The 19,971-nt window shown below is 37.6% G+C and overlaps 1 protein-coding gene across 24 annotated transcripts in view; it reads left to right on the top strand.

The window, feature by feature from the left end:
- EPB41L2 (erythrocyte membrane protein band 4.1 like 2) overlaps positions 1-19,971 on the top strand; it is a 220,350-nt gene that overhangs the window by 114,745 nt on the left and 85,634 nt on the right. For all 24 annotated transcript variants that reach the window (XR_008629711.1, XR_008629713.1, XR_008629712.1 and 21 more), the window contains one exon: positions 364-576. Coding sequence is in view for 18 of the 24 variants with exons in the window: in XM_055134237.1 (XP_054990212.1) it covers positions 364-576 (213 nt within the window). In the remaining 6 variants the exon portion in view is untranslated. The remainder of the gene's footprint in view (positions 1-363; positions 577-19,971) is intronic.

The raw sequence follows: 19,971 nt of genomic DNA, 5'->3' as shown, positions 1-19,971 counted from the left end.
TGTATGCTCATTTTGGTTGCTTAGTGAAGCTTAGGTTGGTATATGAAAGTATAATTGGAAAATTCATAATTTGAAATGATAGTTAAGTCATGGTTGCCATGGTAACCGTGGTTGCCAGGTTCAGTTTTTTTTTAATAAAACATCTGCCAGCCTGAAATTGCCAAACTGGTAAAAATAAGAAAATTCCATTTAGTAGATGGAGGGAGAAAAGATGTAGGGAAATGTCCTTTTTGCCAAACATCTTAGTTTTTTTTTTAACCTGTTAGGTTTTGAGAGCAGCACTCAGTTTGTCAAAAACAGTTTTTCTTCAATGTATTATCTCATTAATAACTTTAGTGTGACCTAAATGTTTCCCCTCAACAGCCTGCCGAAGCTGTGCCAAAGAAAGGAGAAGAGAAGGTAAAGGAGATACAGGAAGACAAATCCGAAGGGGAAGCAGCCAAGAGAGAGACAAAGGAAGTGCAGACCAATGAGGTAAAAGTGGAGAAGACCTCCCAGAAAGTCGCCAAGAAGACCAAGACCGTGCCGTGTAAAGTGACCCTCCTAGATGGCACCGAGTTCAGCTGTGACCTGGAGGTGAGTCAGGGAGCTGAGGGGAGCCCTTTAGCCTTTTTATGGTTTATCAAGGAAAATCCACTACAATGGCTGTGTCTTTATTTATGGGAATGGCATCATAAATATATTATTGCTTCTTTCCAATGTCCTGTAAACTAGTTGCTGACAATTTTTATTTAAAAATGCCCAGAAAACATAGAAGAAAGTCATTATTTTCATTAAGAGTAATATTTCCTGGCCCTTAGGGGAAGTGGGGCCTATATTCTGTTGATCTGAACTGGTCATGTGTAGTGGCTGGTGTCTTTCTGTAGAGCTTTAATTAATTTGGATATTACCTCTAGCTATGAATGACTCACTTGAGAGGAAACAGTAGTGCCTGGCTGACACTTTAGATTTAGCAGTTAGACTTGAAGTATTTTTATCTTGAGGCACATATTGATTTAAAATTTCTCATTAAATGTTCCTTAGTTAAAAAAATTGTGATTCATGAAATGCTTATGGAAGTCAGTGTAATGAAAAAATATCTAATGTCTAAAATTGTATATGAAAGTATTTGGTTGGTGTTCATAGATAATATTTACATGGTATATACTAAAAGCTAGTATTTACCGAAGAGCTCTATGAGGACCTGTGATTGGATTATCTTGTGAATACTTGTAAGATTTCTATATGCGATAGGGTTTATTTTGGCTATCTCCAGTGTTTTAGAGAGAATCTTAATACTTCAAGAGATTAAGTAACATGCCCAAAATTTCACAGTGATAGTGGCAGGTATTCTGACTACAACATTTTGATTCTAGTGACCATGAAATTGACCATTGAACTAGAATAAATGATTCATGATCCATGCCTCTATCTTTGTATTTTCCTAGGACTATGTTATACATTCAGTTATTATTCTGATATTTCAGTTTTAAGAAAAGGAAAAAAATGGATTAAAAATCCTTGAAAACAGAGATGGAGAGGGAGGGAGAGAGACGGAGAGAGGGAGAGAGGGAGAGAAAATCAAAGGAGAGGGAAGGAGGGAGAAAGGCAGACAGATAAGTCTTGGTAGAGAACAGTAAGGAACAAGTGATGGTGTGAACTTCCTTGATCACTCTGTTTGACCACATATCTCTTATATTCCTGACCTGTCCTGGAAGTACGGAGTTTATAATTTATACTTTGTATGGAGTTTATACTTTGAACCCAACCTGGTGATACCTTGTTATGTGACCTTGAGTCATGTGCCCAGCCGTTTGCCAAATTAAGGCTAGAAACTGATGTCATTTGCAGATCAGAGAGTTATCTAATTCATCTCTCAAGTTTTTATATCAGCAAACCTTAGGGTAGATCTATGTGCTTTTTAGTTTAACCCATTTTTTATTGTTTTAATTCATAATTTTTGTAACTTAAAAGTAGAGAAATTACTTTATTATAAGAATTTTCAACATGTTATCATTTTGCCACATTTTACTTTTTTTCCTAAGAAAGAAAGCATTAAAGGAGTTACTAAATTTTCATTTATAAAACTCTCCTCTCTTGCTTTTTTTGTATCTTTCATGTTTGTTTGATTTTTGTTTGGGGTTCCTCCTGGCTCTGCACACAGGAATTACTCCTGTGGGGGTGATTACTGAGGGTGGGGGGGGCATATGAATTTCTGGGGATTGAACCAGGCATGTACAAGGCACTCTGAAGTATTTTAAGCCTAAAGTATTTCAATTTTGCATTAATTTACTCACATCAACTTTGACTAGTTTATGCTGCACTATCAACCTTGTATTCTCATTATTAACAATGGTTTATTTACTTTGCTTATAGTACATACCCTTGGTAGATTGCCATGCCTCTGCTCCTTGTCTTTTTTTGGTTTTTGGACCAAGATTGGAATTCTCGCCCTGCGTCAGTCTGGTCTTACCATTAGCAGGGAGAAAAAAACAAACAAACAAACATGGTAGAACCACACTATAGCTTTTAAGTCCTCTGCTTTGAAATGGTATAAAAGCAAGTCATCTATTTTGTACATTTGTTTTACTACATTATGATTAAAATGTGATTTAAATAAGATTTGTTGTATTAACACTTATAGACTAATATAAAGTCAGTATTTGTAGTTGTTCTTACTGACTTTGAAAAAGTATGTTATCTTTTCATGATTGACACAGGTTTACAGATCTGGTCTATTGATCATACTCACAAGTTATGTGGGTGAAGTTTGTATTAAATTTTAACTGCTTAGTCTTATGAACTATTAAGGGAGGTGTGTTAATATCTCTGATTTTTTTTTTTTTGTATTTCTGTAAGTCACCAGATAGTGCCTTAAAATCCATCTTCTTACTAATATTATTGTTGATGGCTTCAATTTAGAGGACTTATCTGTACTGTTTTCTTCCATTTGCTTTTTATTGCTGTGACAGTGTGGAGGATATATTTTTAATTTCTTTAAAATGACTTTTAGTTTGTTATTTCCTGTGATTGCTGATGCATGAGTATATTCTGTCTTTGTAATTTTGGGTCTTAATTTTTATTAAATCACTTTTATTTTTTCTCTGCTGATATCTTTTTATATGATTTTAAGGGACTATATAGACACTAGACTATTAAAGTCTTATTTAGTGATTTTTTCTCTTATTCTTTTTTTCATCTTGTTTGGCATTCAATTTAAAAGTCTTAGCTTATTTGGGGATGGTGTGAAATAAAGCACATATATGTATATGACAAGTCTCCCTTTTATGATTTACTTAATCCTGGAGAACCAAGTGACTGTATTGCTGGAAGCAAAATACTGGAAGTTAAAGTTCAAGGATTGGAGAGATTGTACAGAAGGTATTTGCCTTGCATGATGTTCCCCCAGGTAGGGTTCTCAACACTGCAAAAGGGTCCCCCAAGCACTGCCAGGAGTGATCCCTGGGAATATAGCCCAGAGTAAGCCCTTGAGCACTGCCCGGTGTGGGCCAGAATCAACCCACCAAGCAACAACAAATAAGAAGAGTCAAAAATTCTTCTACTCACCAACACTTGATTGAAAACCTATAGGGGAATCTTTATTTTATGACTAATTTACAGAAAAAAAATTGTATTTTCTGTTAATAAATAAGTTAATATATCAGGATGAGTTATCTTTTGAAGAAAATAGAAACATGTGAAATAAGCTTTAGCATTCAAGTGTTAATCTTTTTTTTTTCCCAAAAAGAATATGAGATTTTAGTGATGTAATCCTATAACAGATTTTATCATTGACTCTTTACTGGAGTTCCAGGCAGTCACTTTTTAATCTATAAATAGTCTAATTCATCAGCATGATAACATAACAATAGTAACAATAATGTGATGTTAAAACATAAGATGTATTCCCTTTTTTGCTTAATCTCTTCCCCATGCACTCGCGCACACACACACACACACACACACACACACACACACACACACACACAAACACACCACACACACCACACTGCCTCCGTTTTCTCCCACTTTGATTCTCTGCTTTCTTTGTATTGTTAGAATGGGTCTGATACCGATCAGACCTGTCATTTCCTCTTGAAGAGCAGGACCCAGTGGCAGCCAGCCAATGTGAGGTTTGAGCCCTCTCATAAGCACGGATTGTAGCCACTGGGTGTTAATGCTGAGCCTGCGTGTCGTGTCTGTAGATCTGTAGCTGGATATCGGAAACTGGTGTCTGAGGACTGTTTGAGGAAGTCCATTGCGGGAAACTGTAGCTATTACTGAACTTGCCATCACTCAAGAAAAACCAGTGTAGTTTGGGAAATACTTTTACTTAATTGGGTTTGGGGGAAAAGTCTTTGTCTTCATCTGCTTACTGTCGTTAATGATTGTATTTCTACCATGTCTTTTCAGCTGTCTATGGTTACTTTCATATGTGTCTAATTTTCATGTTGACCTTTAGATTATGACATGTCCCCTAAAGAGAAGCAGCCAGTTTTTACTCAGGATATCTAGAGCAACATTAAAAGGAAGTCTCTAAAGCATGATCAGTATGGGAATCTGGTTATGTGAGGAGTTAAAATGCCTTTCTCATATGTACTTTTTTTGGGAGAGTCTAGTGGTAAATGAAGTTCTAGATGAACTTCAGGAGGGCCTCAGATGACAGGATGAAAAGATTAATACTGATCCAATTTGGAAAAAAAATGCTAGGGAGAAAGGAGCCAGAATTTGTAATCCTTGACAGACAGGAGATAGTAGAGTGCTATTTAGATGTTTAGGACATAATAGATAAATTACTGCGACTTCTGTAATGTAAAGATTACTGTAAAATGATCATTTTGTTCACTGAATTGGTTAAAATGCAAGTCAGTAGTCTTTCTAGATTTATAGTAATCTTTATAGATTCCAGTATGATTAGTTCCATTGGAAAAGTTGGGCAGTTTCTGTTACCTATCAATACCTTATGTGCAACAAAAAACATTTAAAATGATTTAAAGTAAATAATGTTACCATATTAATGGAATTTTTTTAAAAATCAAGAAAGAACTCCGGTGCACTTTTCTTTTGTGTGCATCCTTACACCTCTGCTTTCTCAGATGATTCATTGAACAGGTAGGTTAGCTGGCAGTCATTTGATCGCCAGAGGTCCCCATCAGCACAACTGCTGTGACTTTAGTGCCCTGTTCCTTCCCTGTGAGCGGTCTGACCTGTTCTTTCATGAACCTCAGGAATTAGATGAAGACTACCTGGAAAGCCAGTCAGCATTAATTTCAAAACGGTTAACTTTAAAAAACTGTAGTCTTGTTCTTTTGCGAGTATACAGTGATACAAAGTGAATAAGAAATGCTTCATACAGTATTTCAGAACATAAATGTTGGTAGATAGCATTTGTAGGGAATGGTTCTAATTTATTAAAAACCAACATGGAAATAGGATGACTTTCATTAAAATTATTTTTTACTTTTGGAATAGTAGGTTTATTGCCACACCATGCATTAATTTTGATCCAAGGAGTTGTCTGTATTCATTTGTTCCTAGTCTTTGTGTGATACAGAAAAAAATTGATCACAATTTATCACAATTACTTGCCTATTATAAATAAGGTTGATCTATCTTTTTGTGTACCTATTTGCCTATATCTTTGGAAAAAATCATCTGACCACTTTTTAATCTATTACTGTTGATTTGTATAAATATCTTACCTATTTTTTTTGCTTTTTTTGGGGTCACACCTGGCAGTTCACAGGGGTTACTCCTGGCTCTGCACTCAGGAATTACCCCTGGTGGTGCTCAGGGGACCAAATGGAATGCTGGGAATCGAACCCAGGTCAGCCGCGTGCAAGGCAAATGCCCTACCTGTTGTGCTATGACTCCAGCCTCCAATATCTTACCTATTTTTAAAACTAGCATATGGTTTTAAAAACCATAGTATAAGGCATATGATTTGCAAATATTTTCTCCCAATATAGGTTGCAATTTCAGTTTTTAGTGGTTCCTTTTGCTATGAAAAATAATTAGCATGTTAAATGAGAAAGCTATCATTTTTATCCTTATATATATATATTTATCTTATTGAGCCATGTTCCTTTGATACCAGAATTGTAAAAAATTTCAGGTTGTATTCTATATTCTACATACTTTCGCTGTTTGTGGTATTGCAATAAAGTAGTCATATTCTGGTGTGTTAAAACAGTGGGACGCTTTCCTGACAGGAAGCTACAATAAGGCTTAGTTGAAGCCATGGATATAAAGTCAGGAGATGTATGTTTATTTTTCTTTTGATTCTTTGGATGTTATGGGTAAGTGACTTCCTCTTATTTTTTTTTCTTCTCACACTGCAAAGTAAGAATGAAAATATGTGCTTCCTCTTTTTCTAGAATTGAGCTGATTTTACTGTAGCTGATAAGTATATTATTTTTTTTTTTTAAGTCTGAAAATAAATGTGAAAGTTCCTGCAAGCCTTTGGAAGCATGAGTGAATGTGCCGTCTGAATTAGAGTTGCTCACATTTTCTCCTGGCATCTGAAAGTTGTTCCCACGTGTTGATTTTGTCTTAGAATTGAGGTCATTGTTTCTGCCCACACAGGAATGCCTGTACCATTTTTTTCTGAGTGCCATGAATAAAGCAATCAGAATGTAGCCTCTCTTTATCACGGTACAGGATAAAAGTATTTATCAAAAAGAGAATGTGTCTTGTGTAGAGTACTGGTTTCAGGAACCCACTTTTAAAATTATTTTCTGAGAGTCCTGATTTTATTGATTACAAACTTCAACTTTTATCCTTAGGGGATGCTTTCGGACCTCTAGTTCTGACCTTTACTCAGATTGCTAATGCCGACTGAGAAATAATGAGGCTGTAATATAATCAGGAAAGATGTTTATTGGACTGTAGGAATCTTGACTCAAGTCCTTGAATGAATAAGGAATAATTTCATTGTGTGTTCCACCTGGGTTAGGGCATATTGGGGAGTTTTAAAGGGTCAGACAAGGAAGTGGTCAGAGGCTAGGTCAGTTGTGGTTGCACTTTTGGATTGGTTCCCAAACCTAGTTGTCTCTCCCCGTTGGTGGGTAAAATGTTTTCAGACAGAGTCTGCTGTCAGCAAAAGAGCTCTTTGAGGTGTTTCGTAGAGTCTCACTGTTTAATTTTCACCCAGAAATCTTAATATCCCATCGTAGACAAGATGGAGTCTGTTTGACTCAAAGCAAATACCATACTAGTTAAATAATTTCAGCTATCTGAATCATTGTAGGGGATCTGGAACTTAGAACATGCTTTACGATAGTATCAGGTTTTAATATCATTTAGGAACTGAGAAAATCTTAATTGCCCCATGTTATATGCATTTTCAGAATTCTAATGAATTTGGGACCATGTCTCTGTGTCTGTCCATTTATCTCTTTAGCTTACAGAGGATTTAAGGCAATAATTCTGAGTTTAGTTTCTTATTTTACTAAGGAGGGAAATTCCTCTTAAGTGGTCAAATAATTAAAAGATCACAGGAGCAAAGAATACCCTCTTCATCAAGGCTTTTTTTCCAGTTGGATCCTTTGCACTCTGTTCTGTATGACCTCAGACTATCTTTTCATTTCTCAGTTACTAGTGGATTTTCTGAGTCTTTTCTGCCATCAAGACTTGCCTTCTAATCAGACATCCTAAGTGGTTTGCCCTTCCCGCTTCTGATAGATCATCGCTGTATTTTAATTTTCCTATCCACATGATTCTTCTCTATGTGTAAATGTATATACATTTACATAACGCATGTATTTGAGGGTCTCCCGGGGATACAGGGGCCATACTTCTTGACACTTGGCCTGTTGGGCCAGCAGTTCGGTTCTAGGATTGAGGTTGTGATTTGCTGCACAGTTTGTAGGTACTCGGGATTACTGGGGCCACTTTGGTGGTGCGTCTCTTCCTGCTGGCTCTGTCCATCTCCCTGCTGCCTCCCTTCCTGTTCATTTCCAACACATCCAGCTTTCAGAAAGTTTTCTTCCTTTGAATTTGTTTGCACCATTAATTTGAAGATTAATTTTGCACTTCATTGTGCAAAAATGTTGAAGAACTGCTAAAATCTTGTGCTGTTGTTTTCATGCTTATTTCTTCATCTGTATTGTTAATTCCTTGAAAAATAGAACTTGTGTTTTTTCCTTCATAGGGCGTCCATGCAAGACTGCCTTTAGCACTACACATGGAAAAGTGATTGTTAATTTATTCCCCTGGTTTCTTGTGTGCATGTTCTTTTAATGCTTCTGGTCTGAGTGATCACATTTATGTCCCTAATTACTCTCTTCATCATTTCCATATAGAATAGAAAGACTTGGGCTTCTATATATTGATATATATATATAGCTCCCTTCCTCCTTTCCCATTATTATTCCTATCTACCACTGCCCTGCTTTTTAAATTCAGACTGGCTCCTTTTAAAACTTCAAGGGACTAAAATCAATGCAAAAGATTCATTAAATTTCTCAAAAAGGCTCTGAATCAGAGCATTGCCAAAGTGATTAAGGTGTAGTCTTGGCTTTTTAGGAGTGTAGAGGAAAGTATGTCCTCCCAGAAGCACTCAAAAGTTCTTTCCTTTATTTGGAGATGCCATGAGTCAGATGGTTGGTTGGGTGTGGGTGTAGGTTGTGGTCCACAAAATATAATCCTTTTCCCTTGTTCCTCTGTTTCTAAAACAAATTTGATAGAAATTTTATTTTGCAGCTGTCAAGATCTTCTATCAAACATTTCCTTCTGTCTCACCCACCTTGGGTTTCAAAATCTGGGAATTGCCTTTGCATCAATGGCTTATCATGGTGCAGAGAGCACCGTTTCTCACACATATTTTTTTTTTTTCTTTTTGGGTCACACCCAGCGATGCTCAGGGGTTACTCCTGGCTTTGCACTCAGGAACTGCTCCTGGCAGTGCTTGGGGGACCATATGGGATGCCGGGGATCGAACCCGGGTCGGCCGCGTGCAAGGCAAATGCCCTACCCACTGTGCTATCGCTCCGGCCCCTCTCACACATATTTTGAAAGCATTAAATTTAAGATTTGAAAATAACTTTATGAGTAGCCCTCTTGACATAATTTTGTGGGTTTTTTTATGTTTTATTTTTTCTTTTTGGGTCACACCCAGCGATGCACAGGGATCACTCCTGGCTCTGCACTCAGGAATTAACCCTGGTGGTGCTCAGGGGACCATATGGGATGCTGGGAATCGAACCCGAGTCGGCCGCGTGCAAGGCAAACGCCCTAACCGCTGTGCTATCGCTCCAGCCCCACTTGACATAATTTTGAAGGAAGCATCTCTCTCTTCCTGGCCTTTTCTCACACATGATGCCAGGCAAGCTAACTCATTGGTAATTGCCACTAATTAAATCTTTTTTACTCTAATCTGAGAGTGGTAGTAGACAGATATTCAAATTATCTTTCTTTCTGGAAGAGAATTATGTGAAATGATGAGATAGAATTTTATGAATAATAATTACACTTTAAAAATCTGTACATTTTTCTTATTTTCTAAAAAATATAAGTATTAAAATATTTTTATTTGGGGGTCCTGAGAGACAGTAGAAGAGGTTAAATTCTTGTCTTGCATGCTTCCCATCCCTGCTGGATCCCTGGAACCACAGATGATCCCCGGAAACCCCCTCCCACTTTAATTCCATATCATAATTTATTGAACGAAGTTACCTTATTTATCTCATTCTTAAAATACCCGTGAAACCCACTTTTCCGAAAACCACGTTTGCTTTTGTTTTACTTGTTTACTCTTTCCTTTACTACTCTAGGTATTGTTTTCCTTCTCATTAGCTAAAGATGTTATTGATAAAGTTTTTATTTCTCATTTTTTGGTATATGTTACCAATTATTCACCGCCCTCTTCCCGCACCCCAAGAGACCCCTAAAGGTGTGTGTAGGTCTTGATGATTTGTGCTCTGCCTGTCCTCCCTCTCACTGAGTGATTGTCTTTTCACACACACACACACACACACACACACACACACACACACACACACACAGATTAGCTTCGCATTTGTAGCACTGAAACATAATATGGTAATAGTTAGATCATAAAGGGAATAAGTATGTAACATGCTAAAATAAGGTCTGTAAAAAGCTGTTAGAAAGAAGAATTTTCATGTATGGTCACTGCATGAGTCAAACTGTATTGCTTGATAAATGTTTTATCACATTTCTATTTTTATATTTATGTTCTGTAAAAGAGTGCCACATAAGCTCTAGAACATTTTTTGATTAGGAATACTACTTCTAACTCATAAAAACTTGATTCCACAGGGGCACCTCATGAGGGCCAGAGCACTTAATCTTTTTATTAACCGAAGTGCATCTCATCACAGTGTGTGTTCTTTGCCATTTTATGCCTGTTGTAAGGTCAGATCTGATTTTGTGCATTCACAGAAAGAATTTTGTTAGATTCATTGATCTCATGTTTTTGTCAGCAGAAACCTAAAGTGAATTGAATAGGAATGTTCCAGTAAGCTCTTTTTTTCATATTACACAAAGCCTGTATGAATCAAAAATCAATTTATCCTAGACAGCTTATGAAAAGAAGTTTTCTACTTGTGATTTATGATATAAATTTGAATGATTATCTATCGTGATGCAGAGAGCATAGTTTCTCACACATATAAGCCAAGTGTTTTAGTGTTGAGCTATATTCCTGGCCCAGATACTTAAATTTTTTATGTGACTCATTTGATTAGATGTTTGATACTAACCTTTATTGAATATCTCATGGATTTTGGCCATTTCTGTATTTTAAATGAGTATAGTTTTCAAAGAATCATGCCAAGTCTTGCTATGCAAAGTGATTATCAATAGAAAAAATATTGGACAAAAAGAACTTGTTGTTTTAATCTCTTAAAAATTATTTTCCTGACTTTTTCTTAGTAATGACCTATAATCTTTAAGAAAACTGAAAAGTTGCAAAGTTAATTTGCTCAGTATTTTTATAAATTTGGTCTCAAATAGTATTTAAATGTATCTTGTGTGTTCATGAAAGTTTCTTATAAATTTTGCTTTGAGATAAAATGGACATATGGAAATAAGACTAGGAATACAAAAGGGTAATTGTTTATGGTTTAGATAACATTAAAATGAACAAGTGCTGAGTCTGCATTAAAGAGAAAGTAGTGAAACAGAAACAACCATCCCAGCAATTTTTTTTTAAATGGTTAAATAGGAGCCAAAGCCAGTAAGGCATTTGCCTTGCATGCAGCCGACCTTGATTTGATCCCCAGCACCATATATGGTCACTGAACGTGCCAGGAGTGATCCCTGAGCGTCACTGGGTATGGTCCCTGCCTCCCTCTCCCCGCCCTCCCCGCCACATCCCAGCCCCCATCATGCCCCATAAAAAGCTTAAATAGTAAAGCCGGGGGCTGGAGTGATAGCACAGCAGGTAGGGCGTTTGCCTTGCACGCGACCGACCCGGGTTCGACTCCCAGCATCCCACATGGTCCCCTGAGCATGGGTAATTCCTGAGTGCAGAGCCAGGAGTAACCCCTGTGTATGCCGGGTGTGACCCAAAAAGAAAAAAAAATAGTAAAGCTGTTCATAAATTTGATGCGTTTAAAAAGGTTACAGTACTTTAGTCCTTCCATGTCAAGGAAAAAATGCCATGAAATATACTTTCAACTTCTGTTAGGTTGGATTTGGGGTCTCACTGGGTTTTACGCACACACTTCTTGGTAAGGCATTTGTTTGAGGATGTAAACCTGAAGACTAACTTGCTTGCTTTGGAATTCTTCTGTTTCTCGTTGCTTTAGTTTTTCTCCTTTGTGGTTGGATTAATTTATGTGCATGTGTGTTTGAGTCCAGCAAAATCCGAAGACTAACCTAGCCTTCCTCTCCCTGGTGACCAGAGATCCCCATTTCTTTCACTTTAGTTTGTTAGTCTCAAAGAGAGCATGAAAAACTTGAACTGGGAAAAAAAAAAGTCACGTTGAATGGAAATGCCATTGCTTCACGTCATCGTTTTAAAAAATTGAGATTGTTCCTAATGGCCTTTTCTTGTCAGTTGCCCCAGAAGTTGCTTGGTATTGATTTTAAATTGCAGAAATCTAGGTCGTATAATGTGAAAAATTGTTGCTAGGAAACTTACCAGCACCTTAAAGAAGAATATTAAACTTTAAAGAATTGTTTATTTAATAAAACAGTAAAGCCCAGCCCAGTAACATTACCACCTTTAATTTTTTTCAGTTGTTAAAAAATAAATTCTCCTAGTCAGTGAAAGACTAGTTCCACTGGGCCTGTTAAGATTGACAGTCAAGCAGGTGTGTTGTGTTCCCCGCCCCTCCCGCCCCCCGATGAATTATTTCTCAGAGTAGGCTTAAATATGGTTGTCGTTAAAGATTGACAGATAAATATTTTTTTTGCCAGGCTTTATGAACCACCTTTTTTTAAAAGAGAAATTTAGGTGAGAAGTCCAGAAATCAGTGTAACATCTAGACATTTACAAGGGATGTGAAAGTGAGCCCTCAATTTGGTGGTTGTTTAGACAGAGTGACAGCTCTGACCAATTGGAATGTGAGGGCGGATAGTCATATTCTGGGAGGAGAAATGTGTTTACTGACCTTGGATACTTATGCTGATCTTATAAGCAAAATCTTTGGTTAAGCTTATTTAAAAGTACAGGGGAGGAGGTGGTGAGAGCTCAGCAGGGTAGGGTGCTTTCCGTGCATGTGGCTGACTTGGGTTCGATTCCCAGCACCTCATATCGTCCCCCAAGTCCTGCAAGGAGTGATCCCTCAGTGCAGAGCTTTTCACTGAGTGTTCCACAGTTGCTTTTCTTGTGCAGTGATACTATTCCATTAATATTTTATTAACAGGCATTAAGGAGCCATGTTTTTGTGTTTGTTTTGGATATAGCTAAGCACTGGACACATTAAAACTGAAAGGAGTGTTTTTATTATTATCATTTTGTAAAGTCAAAGGCAAGGATTATTCCATATGTAAAGTTTGTGGACATTCACATTTTATCAGCAAATGCGATTTGCTTAGCAAGCTTCGAGTTTTCTTTGCTCTAGGGGTTTTGTTGAGTTATCTCTTAAAATTAGTAATTATGTCCTTTTACCAAAAAAAAAAAAAAAGGAACAGCCTAGTTGATAGACTTAAATTGGAGTTCTCTATCTTTTTCTTTTATTATTTTCCACATGGCATAACACATGGCATAAGGATGACACTTATTTTTTGATTTTGTTTGTGATCTAAAGTTGCCTGGTTGCTTATCAAATAAACTTTGTACCCAGTTACTCTGAAGCAGTTCTAAAGTAGAACTGAAACAGTTCTGGGTAGAAAAAAAAGAATCCATCTGAACAATGCATTTAAATGTTGAGGGGCTTGTCTGCGTTATGCTCAGGAAATAAGGAAATAGGGTCTAGCTTTGGCATATAAGAAAGGCAGGGGCTGCTGTTGAGCAGTTAAAGCATGAATGTTATTTTAGGAAAGACAAGTTATGCACTCCAATGACTTAAAAATATAGCAGTGGGATCTGCATGATGCTTTTCTTTTCCCTTATAAACAGCAATCCTTTAGTTCAGCACCTAAGTCTTTATTTCATGGCATTCATATCTGCAAAATTTCCTCATGATTCTGTCATAATCCCCTGATTTTTTTGGCATAGAGAGCAGAGAAGTATTGTAATGAGTTAGTGAGGAGGGTTCCCCCCCCTTTCTTCCTGAAGTCTAGTTTCAAAGGCACATTAAGAAAATTTTTATAATTTAAAAGATACCTACATACCTACTTAAGCCAGTTCTCAGTGTCTGCTTTTTGTCATCAGTAGCTCAGTACACATTTAAAAGTGTTTCCTGGTAACAATTTTGAGAATTATTTTTCAGTCACATCAAAAAACTATGTTTATACGCATTACATCTAAATGTACACATTTGTGCTTTATGTCTAATACACACATTTCGACAAGCTGGAAAAGCTTTTTCAAGCATAATTTTTAACATTCAGAAAAAATATTTTTAACGGAAAGAATAGTAAAAAGCTACTCATAATTCTGAAATTGTTTCTAATGCACACACACAATCGTTGGATAGGTTTTTCCTTCCTTGCTGGGATTTAAATGAACCTTGGGACACGGTTGGATTTAAGCTCACCAAGATTGGGAAGGAAAGAATCTGGCCATTGATGGCCTATGACCATTTGAGACACTCTTTTCCCCAACTGTATGGTTTCAATTTCCTGCACACCCCACCCTCACACATAACAATATAGCAGTTGTTGTATTTGCTCTGCATACCTTTCTTTCCTTGGCCTTTCATATTTGCATAGTGTAGTGGAGAGCTAAAGCAAAATTCCTAGCTCAATGACTGTAATGTATGGATTGCATTGTGCACTTCCCAGCATCATCTTCTGGGCGCACAATAACTACTGTGTGGAGGAGCCTACACAGAGACAGTGATGGTGTTTCAGCAAACGCCGTTAGTGTGTGTCGTTGACTGCATTCTGCGGGGTAAGCAGTTGCACAAATTCCTCCAAGTTGAGAGGCCTCCAGAAATGTCATGTTTTGGCCTAAGTAATGAATGCCACAAATAACAGCATAGGCACAAGAGACTCTGCTCAGTGCCTCAGATTCCATTTTGCCTTTGCCTTTTATTCAGCTGGGTCTGCTGTAGATTCTTTGCCTTTTTTTTCTCTCTCTTTTTTTTTTTAAAGAAAGCTTATTAGAGCTAGTCTTCCCATCCATGGATAATACATTTTAAACCTTGTTTCTTTCTTTTGGATTTCAGTGCTGCACATGAAGTCTTTTAAAGAAAACAAATACCTGGAAAATTAGACCAGTGAACCTTGATGTAAATATAGTCAGTCCTTGATTTTATATTGCCAGTTGGTGGTAAAAATGGGGTTAAGAAGAGAGATTGGGGAAAGTAGATTGTAATGCTTATTGAAGTATTTTTGAGGGGCTGGAACAATAGCACAGAGGGCAGGGTATTTGCCCTGCATGTGGTCAACCTGGGTTTGATTTCCAGCATCCCATATAGTCCCCAGAGCACCGCCAGGAGTAATTCCTGAGTGCAAAGCCAGGAGTAACCCCTGCACATCACCAGTGTGATCCCCAAAAAAGCAAAAAAAAATTTTTTTAATGAAAAAAATATTTTAGATGTGAGTTTGGCAAGTTTATTAACACTGTGTAGTTTTTGTTGTACTTTTCACAAGAGTCAGTGTTGGTACTCCAAATATTTTTATTGTACAGAACAGATACAGGGCAAAAACATGCTTAAGATAAGAAATAACATTGAAATTCATGTCTTATAAAAGATTACTGGAAAACCCCTTTGTCAACAGCCCTTCTGCAGAAAGGTGGGGCATTTTCTCCTGAAGAGAAAATGACAGATTAACTTTTCTGTTTGTCATGTCTTCAGTTTCTCAGAAGTATTTTTTGGCAGCCATACCCAGCAGTGCTTAAACTGACTTCTGGTTCTGAGCTCAGTGATCACTCCTGATGGGACATAGGGGATTGTACTTCATGCTGAGGACGGAACTCTGTTGGTCACATGCAAGGCAAGCACTCTGTCCTCTGCACTATCACTCAGGCCCTTCCAAGAAGTATTTGCTTGCACACTAATTTCAAGGAAAAGTTGAGAATGTAGGGCTGTGAAAATAAGATGAGTCAGTTGCTATTCTTGCAGAATCTAGTTGGCACTGTGTGTTTGATTTGTTCCTTGAATATTCACCGAATGGGGACTTTCCATGAGCTAGAACCTGGAATTGCATAAAACTGAGCCAGAAGTTGTGCATCCTAGACTCAACTTTTGCTCTCTTGTTTTGGGCTTTTTGGGTCCCACCCGGAGATGTTCAGTGGATTCTCCCGACTCTCTACTCAGGAATTACTTCTGGCGGTGCTCAGGGGACCATATGGGATGCCTGGGATCGAACCCACATTGGCCGTGTGCAAGGAAAATGCCCAACCCACTGTACTATTGCTCCTGCTCCGTCTTTTGCCATCTTTTTGACTGAAATGGTGCCGTGCCATTCCATCTTTCAGATACCTTTTGGTCTGCAAGTGTGTGAATTATCCAGTGACGAGACATCAAAATGAGTATGACACACCTTTGTTTGAAGAACTGTCTGCAGAAGTGCTTTTACATTTTAAAAGGAAAAGAATATAAGAACAGGTGCCTTAAATATGAAAGGAAGTTCTTACAGAGGAAAGATAAAATATTGTGACATTAGAATAAGCATCAATGGGACGTGGAATATAATTTCTTCAGGCAGGATAGCAACAGATGGAAGTAAATTGAGATAATAAAGACATTTAGAGTATTTCTTAGCAAACCAACAGTCCTTTAATCCGTGATGGTGCCCCAGGTAATTGTGATAAACGGTGCACCAACTACATGAGCTAGTAATTTCGGTGCATTGTCATCAAAATAGCTGTACATTCTGTTTGTTTAATGTATTTGTGGTACATTCAAGTAGAATTAAAGTTTATAAGAAATCAACACACTGATGATAGGAGACTGTTGTTTTCCTTAGTAGAGTTCTATAGTACTTAATGCTTATAGGTACCACAATTCAGAATACAATTCTTTAAAATAAATTCAGGAAATCAGACTAAAAAGTTAGATCAGTTAAGCTCAGTGTAACCTCAGGCTCTTCATTTGTGAAATCTCAAGATTGGATTAAGTAACTGTGACAGCTCTTCAGCCACATTTAAAAGTATTATTTTTATACAGCTACTGAAAGGGGTCCTGTGATTCAGCTGCCTTTTCATGAGTCCTTGTAATGTGCCATTTTGTTAAGTACTTTAAATGCACCTCATTAATTGTCTTATCACAGTTATGAGTATTTTTATTTTGAGAGTGGAAATTAGGGCATAGAGAAGCTTAATAACTTGCCTGAAGAAACATTGCTGCTAAGTGGTAGGGCTGGCATGCAAACCCAAATCACGGGGATCCTACTGCAGTCTCTCTCCCAAGTGCTTGTAAGTCACTGCTTCTCATAGCGGGTGATACGTACAGAAATTGTCAGGGGAGAAGGAATAATTTGAACTTGCATGTTTCTATATATCTTTACTATCACTGAGAGTTTGCATCTTGATTTTCTTCACCAAATGATGAGGATGGCTATTATGAACGGTGCCGAAGTAGATAAAAAGCAGATGAGAGGTTGTGGGTCACTGGTGCTATTGCCGTCGGAGCAGACCCCTACACCGATGCGTTGGCTGCAGATGATTATGTTTAAAGGGTAACAATTTGGAACACTCGCTGTGTAGCATTTAATTTGTCTTGTGGTAATCTGATATTTTAAAAGGAGATTAGAAATAGGTGATTTTTGCTTGTCTTTTTTGAGTAAGCCTTTAGAAGCAGATTAATTGGGGCAAGGGTTTGGCCATACCCAGCTGTACTCGGGGCTTACTCCTTGCTCCATGTTTATTGATCACTCTTGGCTTTGCTCAGGGGAACATGTGAGATGCCAGAAGATTGAACTGAAGTATTCAATCAGTTCTTATAAATCTCTCTTTTTACCCTAATTTAAAATAATCCTGTAGCCAAGTAAAATATTGTTAGGTTCATTTTGACCACATGCCAGTTACCCACAAGTTCTGTAATTAGGGTTTTTTATGTATGTGTGCGCACACATGCTTTGGAACCATACTCAGGGGTGCTCAGGACTTTCTCCTGGCTCTGAGCTTAGGGTTCTCTCCTGGCAGTGCTCAGGGAACCAGATGCGGTGCTAGGGATCAAGCCCAGGTAGGCTCTATGTAAGACAAGCACTTTGCTTAAAGTTCTTTCTTAATTAGCTTTAATATTTATCTTATTTGAAAGTAGTCGTCATTCTAGTCAGGTCTCATGGAGATGCTAAGTCTCTTGGAGCTGCATATCATTACAGGTCAACTTTTCATATAAACTTTCATTGACTTCTTGGTGTCTCTCGAAGAAGATAATCTTTGTTTCGTGACAGATAAAATGTTCTTATTCTTTCTTCTAGCTCATTTTAAATACATAGTGAGCGATACCCAAATAGATATGCACAGTGGGAACTCTAATAGTAATTTACTCTTTTATCTCAGATAAGCACAGGAGGATTTTAATTACTAAGTAGGTGCTTCAATTACAGTTATAGTTAGTCATCGTGAACCCAAGTGGATTCAATGTGATATACATTAAGCTGTATTTTTATTTTTTCTGATTCAACAACATTTTCCGAGTACCTACTGTGCTGAGTAGTCCTACTCAGTAGGGATTCAGAAGTGAAAAATTGTTGAATTTAATCTTAGACTATTGATTACCTTTAAAATGTTCTTTACCATTATTTCAAATGGAATGGCTTCACAACCAGCCAAGGCACTTTGACACTTTGGCATATCCTATCTTATTTGGGTGAAAGTTGACCTTTTAAAGTTGAACAGACAGCTGTATAATATTCGTGTTGTTGAGTGTTTGCTCCAGTGTCACACTTCTGCAGTAATAGTAAAGTGCTTACAAAACCAGTTAATGTAAAAACTGGTCTGGCTTGAACATCTCATGCAGATGCAGAGGAGACAGTAGATTTTACTGCATCAGAAGCTAAGTCACGATTTGAGTCACATTCTCCAAGTTTATTTATAATTCATCCTACACTCAATTTTACTTAGACTACTAATTGGATGAAGAGGAGATTGAGAAATTGAAATCTTTCCTTTTAAGAATCTAAGCCCCAAGCTTCACATCTAAGTGAAATGTGAAGCAAACAATTGAGCCAGCATTACTGAAACAATTACTACAGCACACACATCCTCTTAAACTCCCTTTTTATTTATGGTTTATTTGGTACTTGCCAAATGCCCTCACTTCATACATGTGCTAATTAAGGTGTCACTGTCACTGTCATCCCATTTGCTCATTGATTTGTTCTAGCGGGCACTAGTAACGTCTCTCATTGAGAGACTTATTGTTACTGTTTTTGGCATATTCAATAATTAAGGTGAAGAAATGTTAATTGTAGTACCCTTTGTAATGCATTTAGGACTTTAGTATTTAAAATCCAAAGCCCAGTATTCTTAATCTTCTGCACTATATCTGGGCACATAACCATCCTTATTTTCTATGTCTAGTAATTTTTTGTTTTGTTTTGTATTATGGACCATGCTCAGCAATGCACAGGGCTTATTCCTGGCTCAATGCTCAGAGATCACTTTGGACAGTGCTCAGGGGACCATATGATTCCCAGGACTAGAACCCAATGACTGCATACAAGGCAGATACCCTATCCATTTATACTCTGGCCCCTACAGTAATTTGTGTTGATATTTTATCCTAATTTTGAAACCGTGGTGTTGTGGACAGTGCAACACTTTTTATAATTAAAGTAATTTATGTAGCTTTCCTCTTTACAATTTGATCTTTTTATTTTTTTGTACAATTCGATTATTTTTAGAAATGCTTCCTGTCCAAGATTTAATAGAGTTCTCGGTTCTTTGCATGTTTTTCAGGCATGAATTTCTTATGTTTGCAGAAAGTAGCGGAAGACAGGTTTAAGGAAAGAAACACATTCAGTATCTGTGGATACCATCTAAATTATGTTTGCTTGAAATGGCTCTTATTCCATTTTTATTTTTTTCTCATGGGTAACATTTATTTTCACCTGCCGGATGAACCAGCATGTACACATTTGCTTAGCGTGAGGGCTTGTATCTCAAGCATAAAAGCTACTGAGTGCTTGATTACTTTCCACTCTCTAGTAGCTGCTCTGTCGATGCTGGGGGAGTCAGCTTGTATGGGAACTGACTGTGCAGTAGGGTGTTCTCAGGGCACTTTGTGATGAGAATGTTTTACCTTCCTAGGTTTTGCCATTGATGAACTTTTTTTTTTTTTTTTTTTTTTTGCTTTTTGGGCCTCACCCGGCGATACACAGGGGTTACTCCTGGCTCTGTACTCAGGAATTACCCCTGGCAGTGCTCAGGGGACCATATGGGATGCTGGGAATCAAACCCGGGTCGGCCGCGTGCAAGGCAAATGCCCTACCTGCTGTGCTATCGCTCCAGCACCCCATTGA

The sequence above is a fragment of the Sorex araneus genome, chromosome 4, assembly GCF_027595985.1.
Source record: "Sorex araneus isolate mSorAra2 chromosome 4, mSorAra2.pri, whole genome shotgun sequence".
Taxonomy (NCBI): Eukaryota; Metazoa; Chordata; class Mammalia; order Eulipotyphla; family Soricidae; genus Sorex; species Sorex araneus.
Note: the sequence above shows the minus strand (reverse complement) of the source record. Positions and strands in the feature narration are given on the sequence as shown.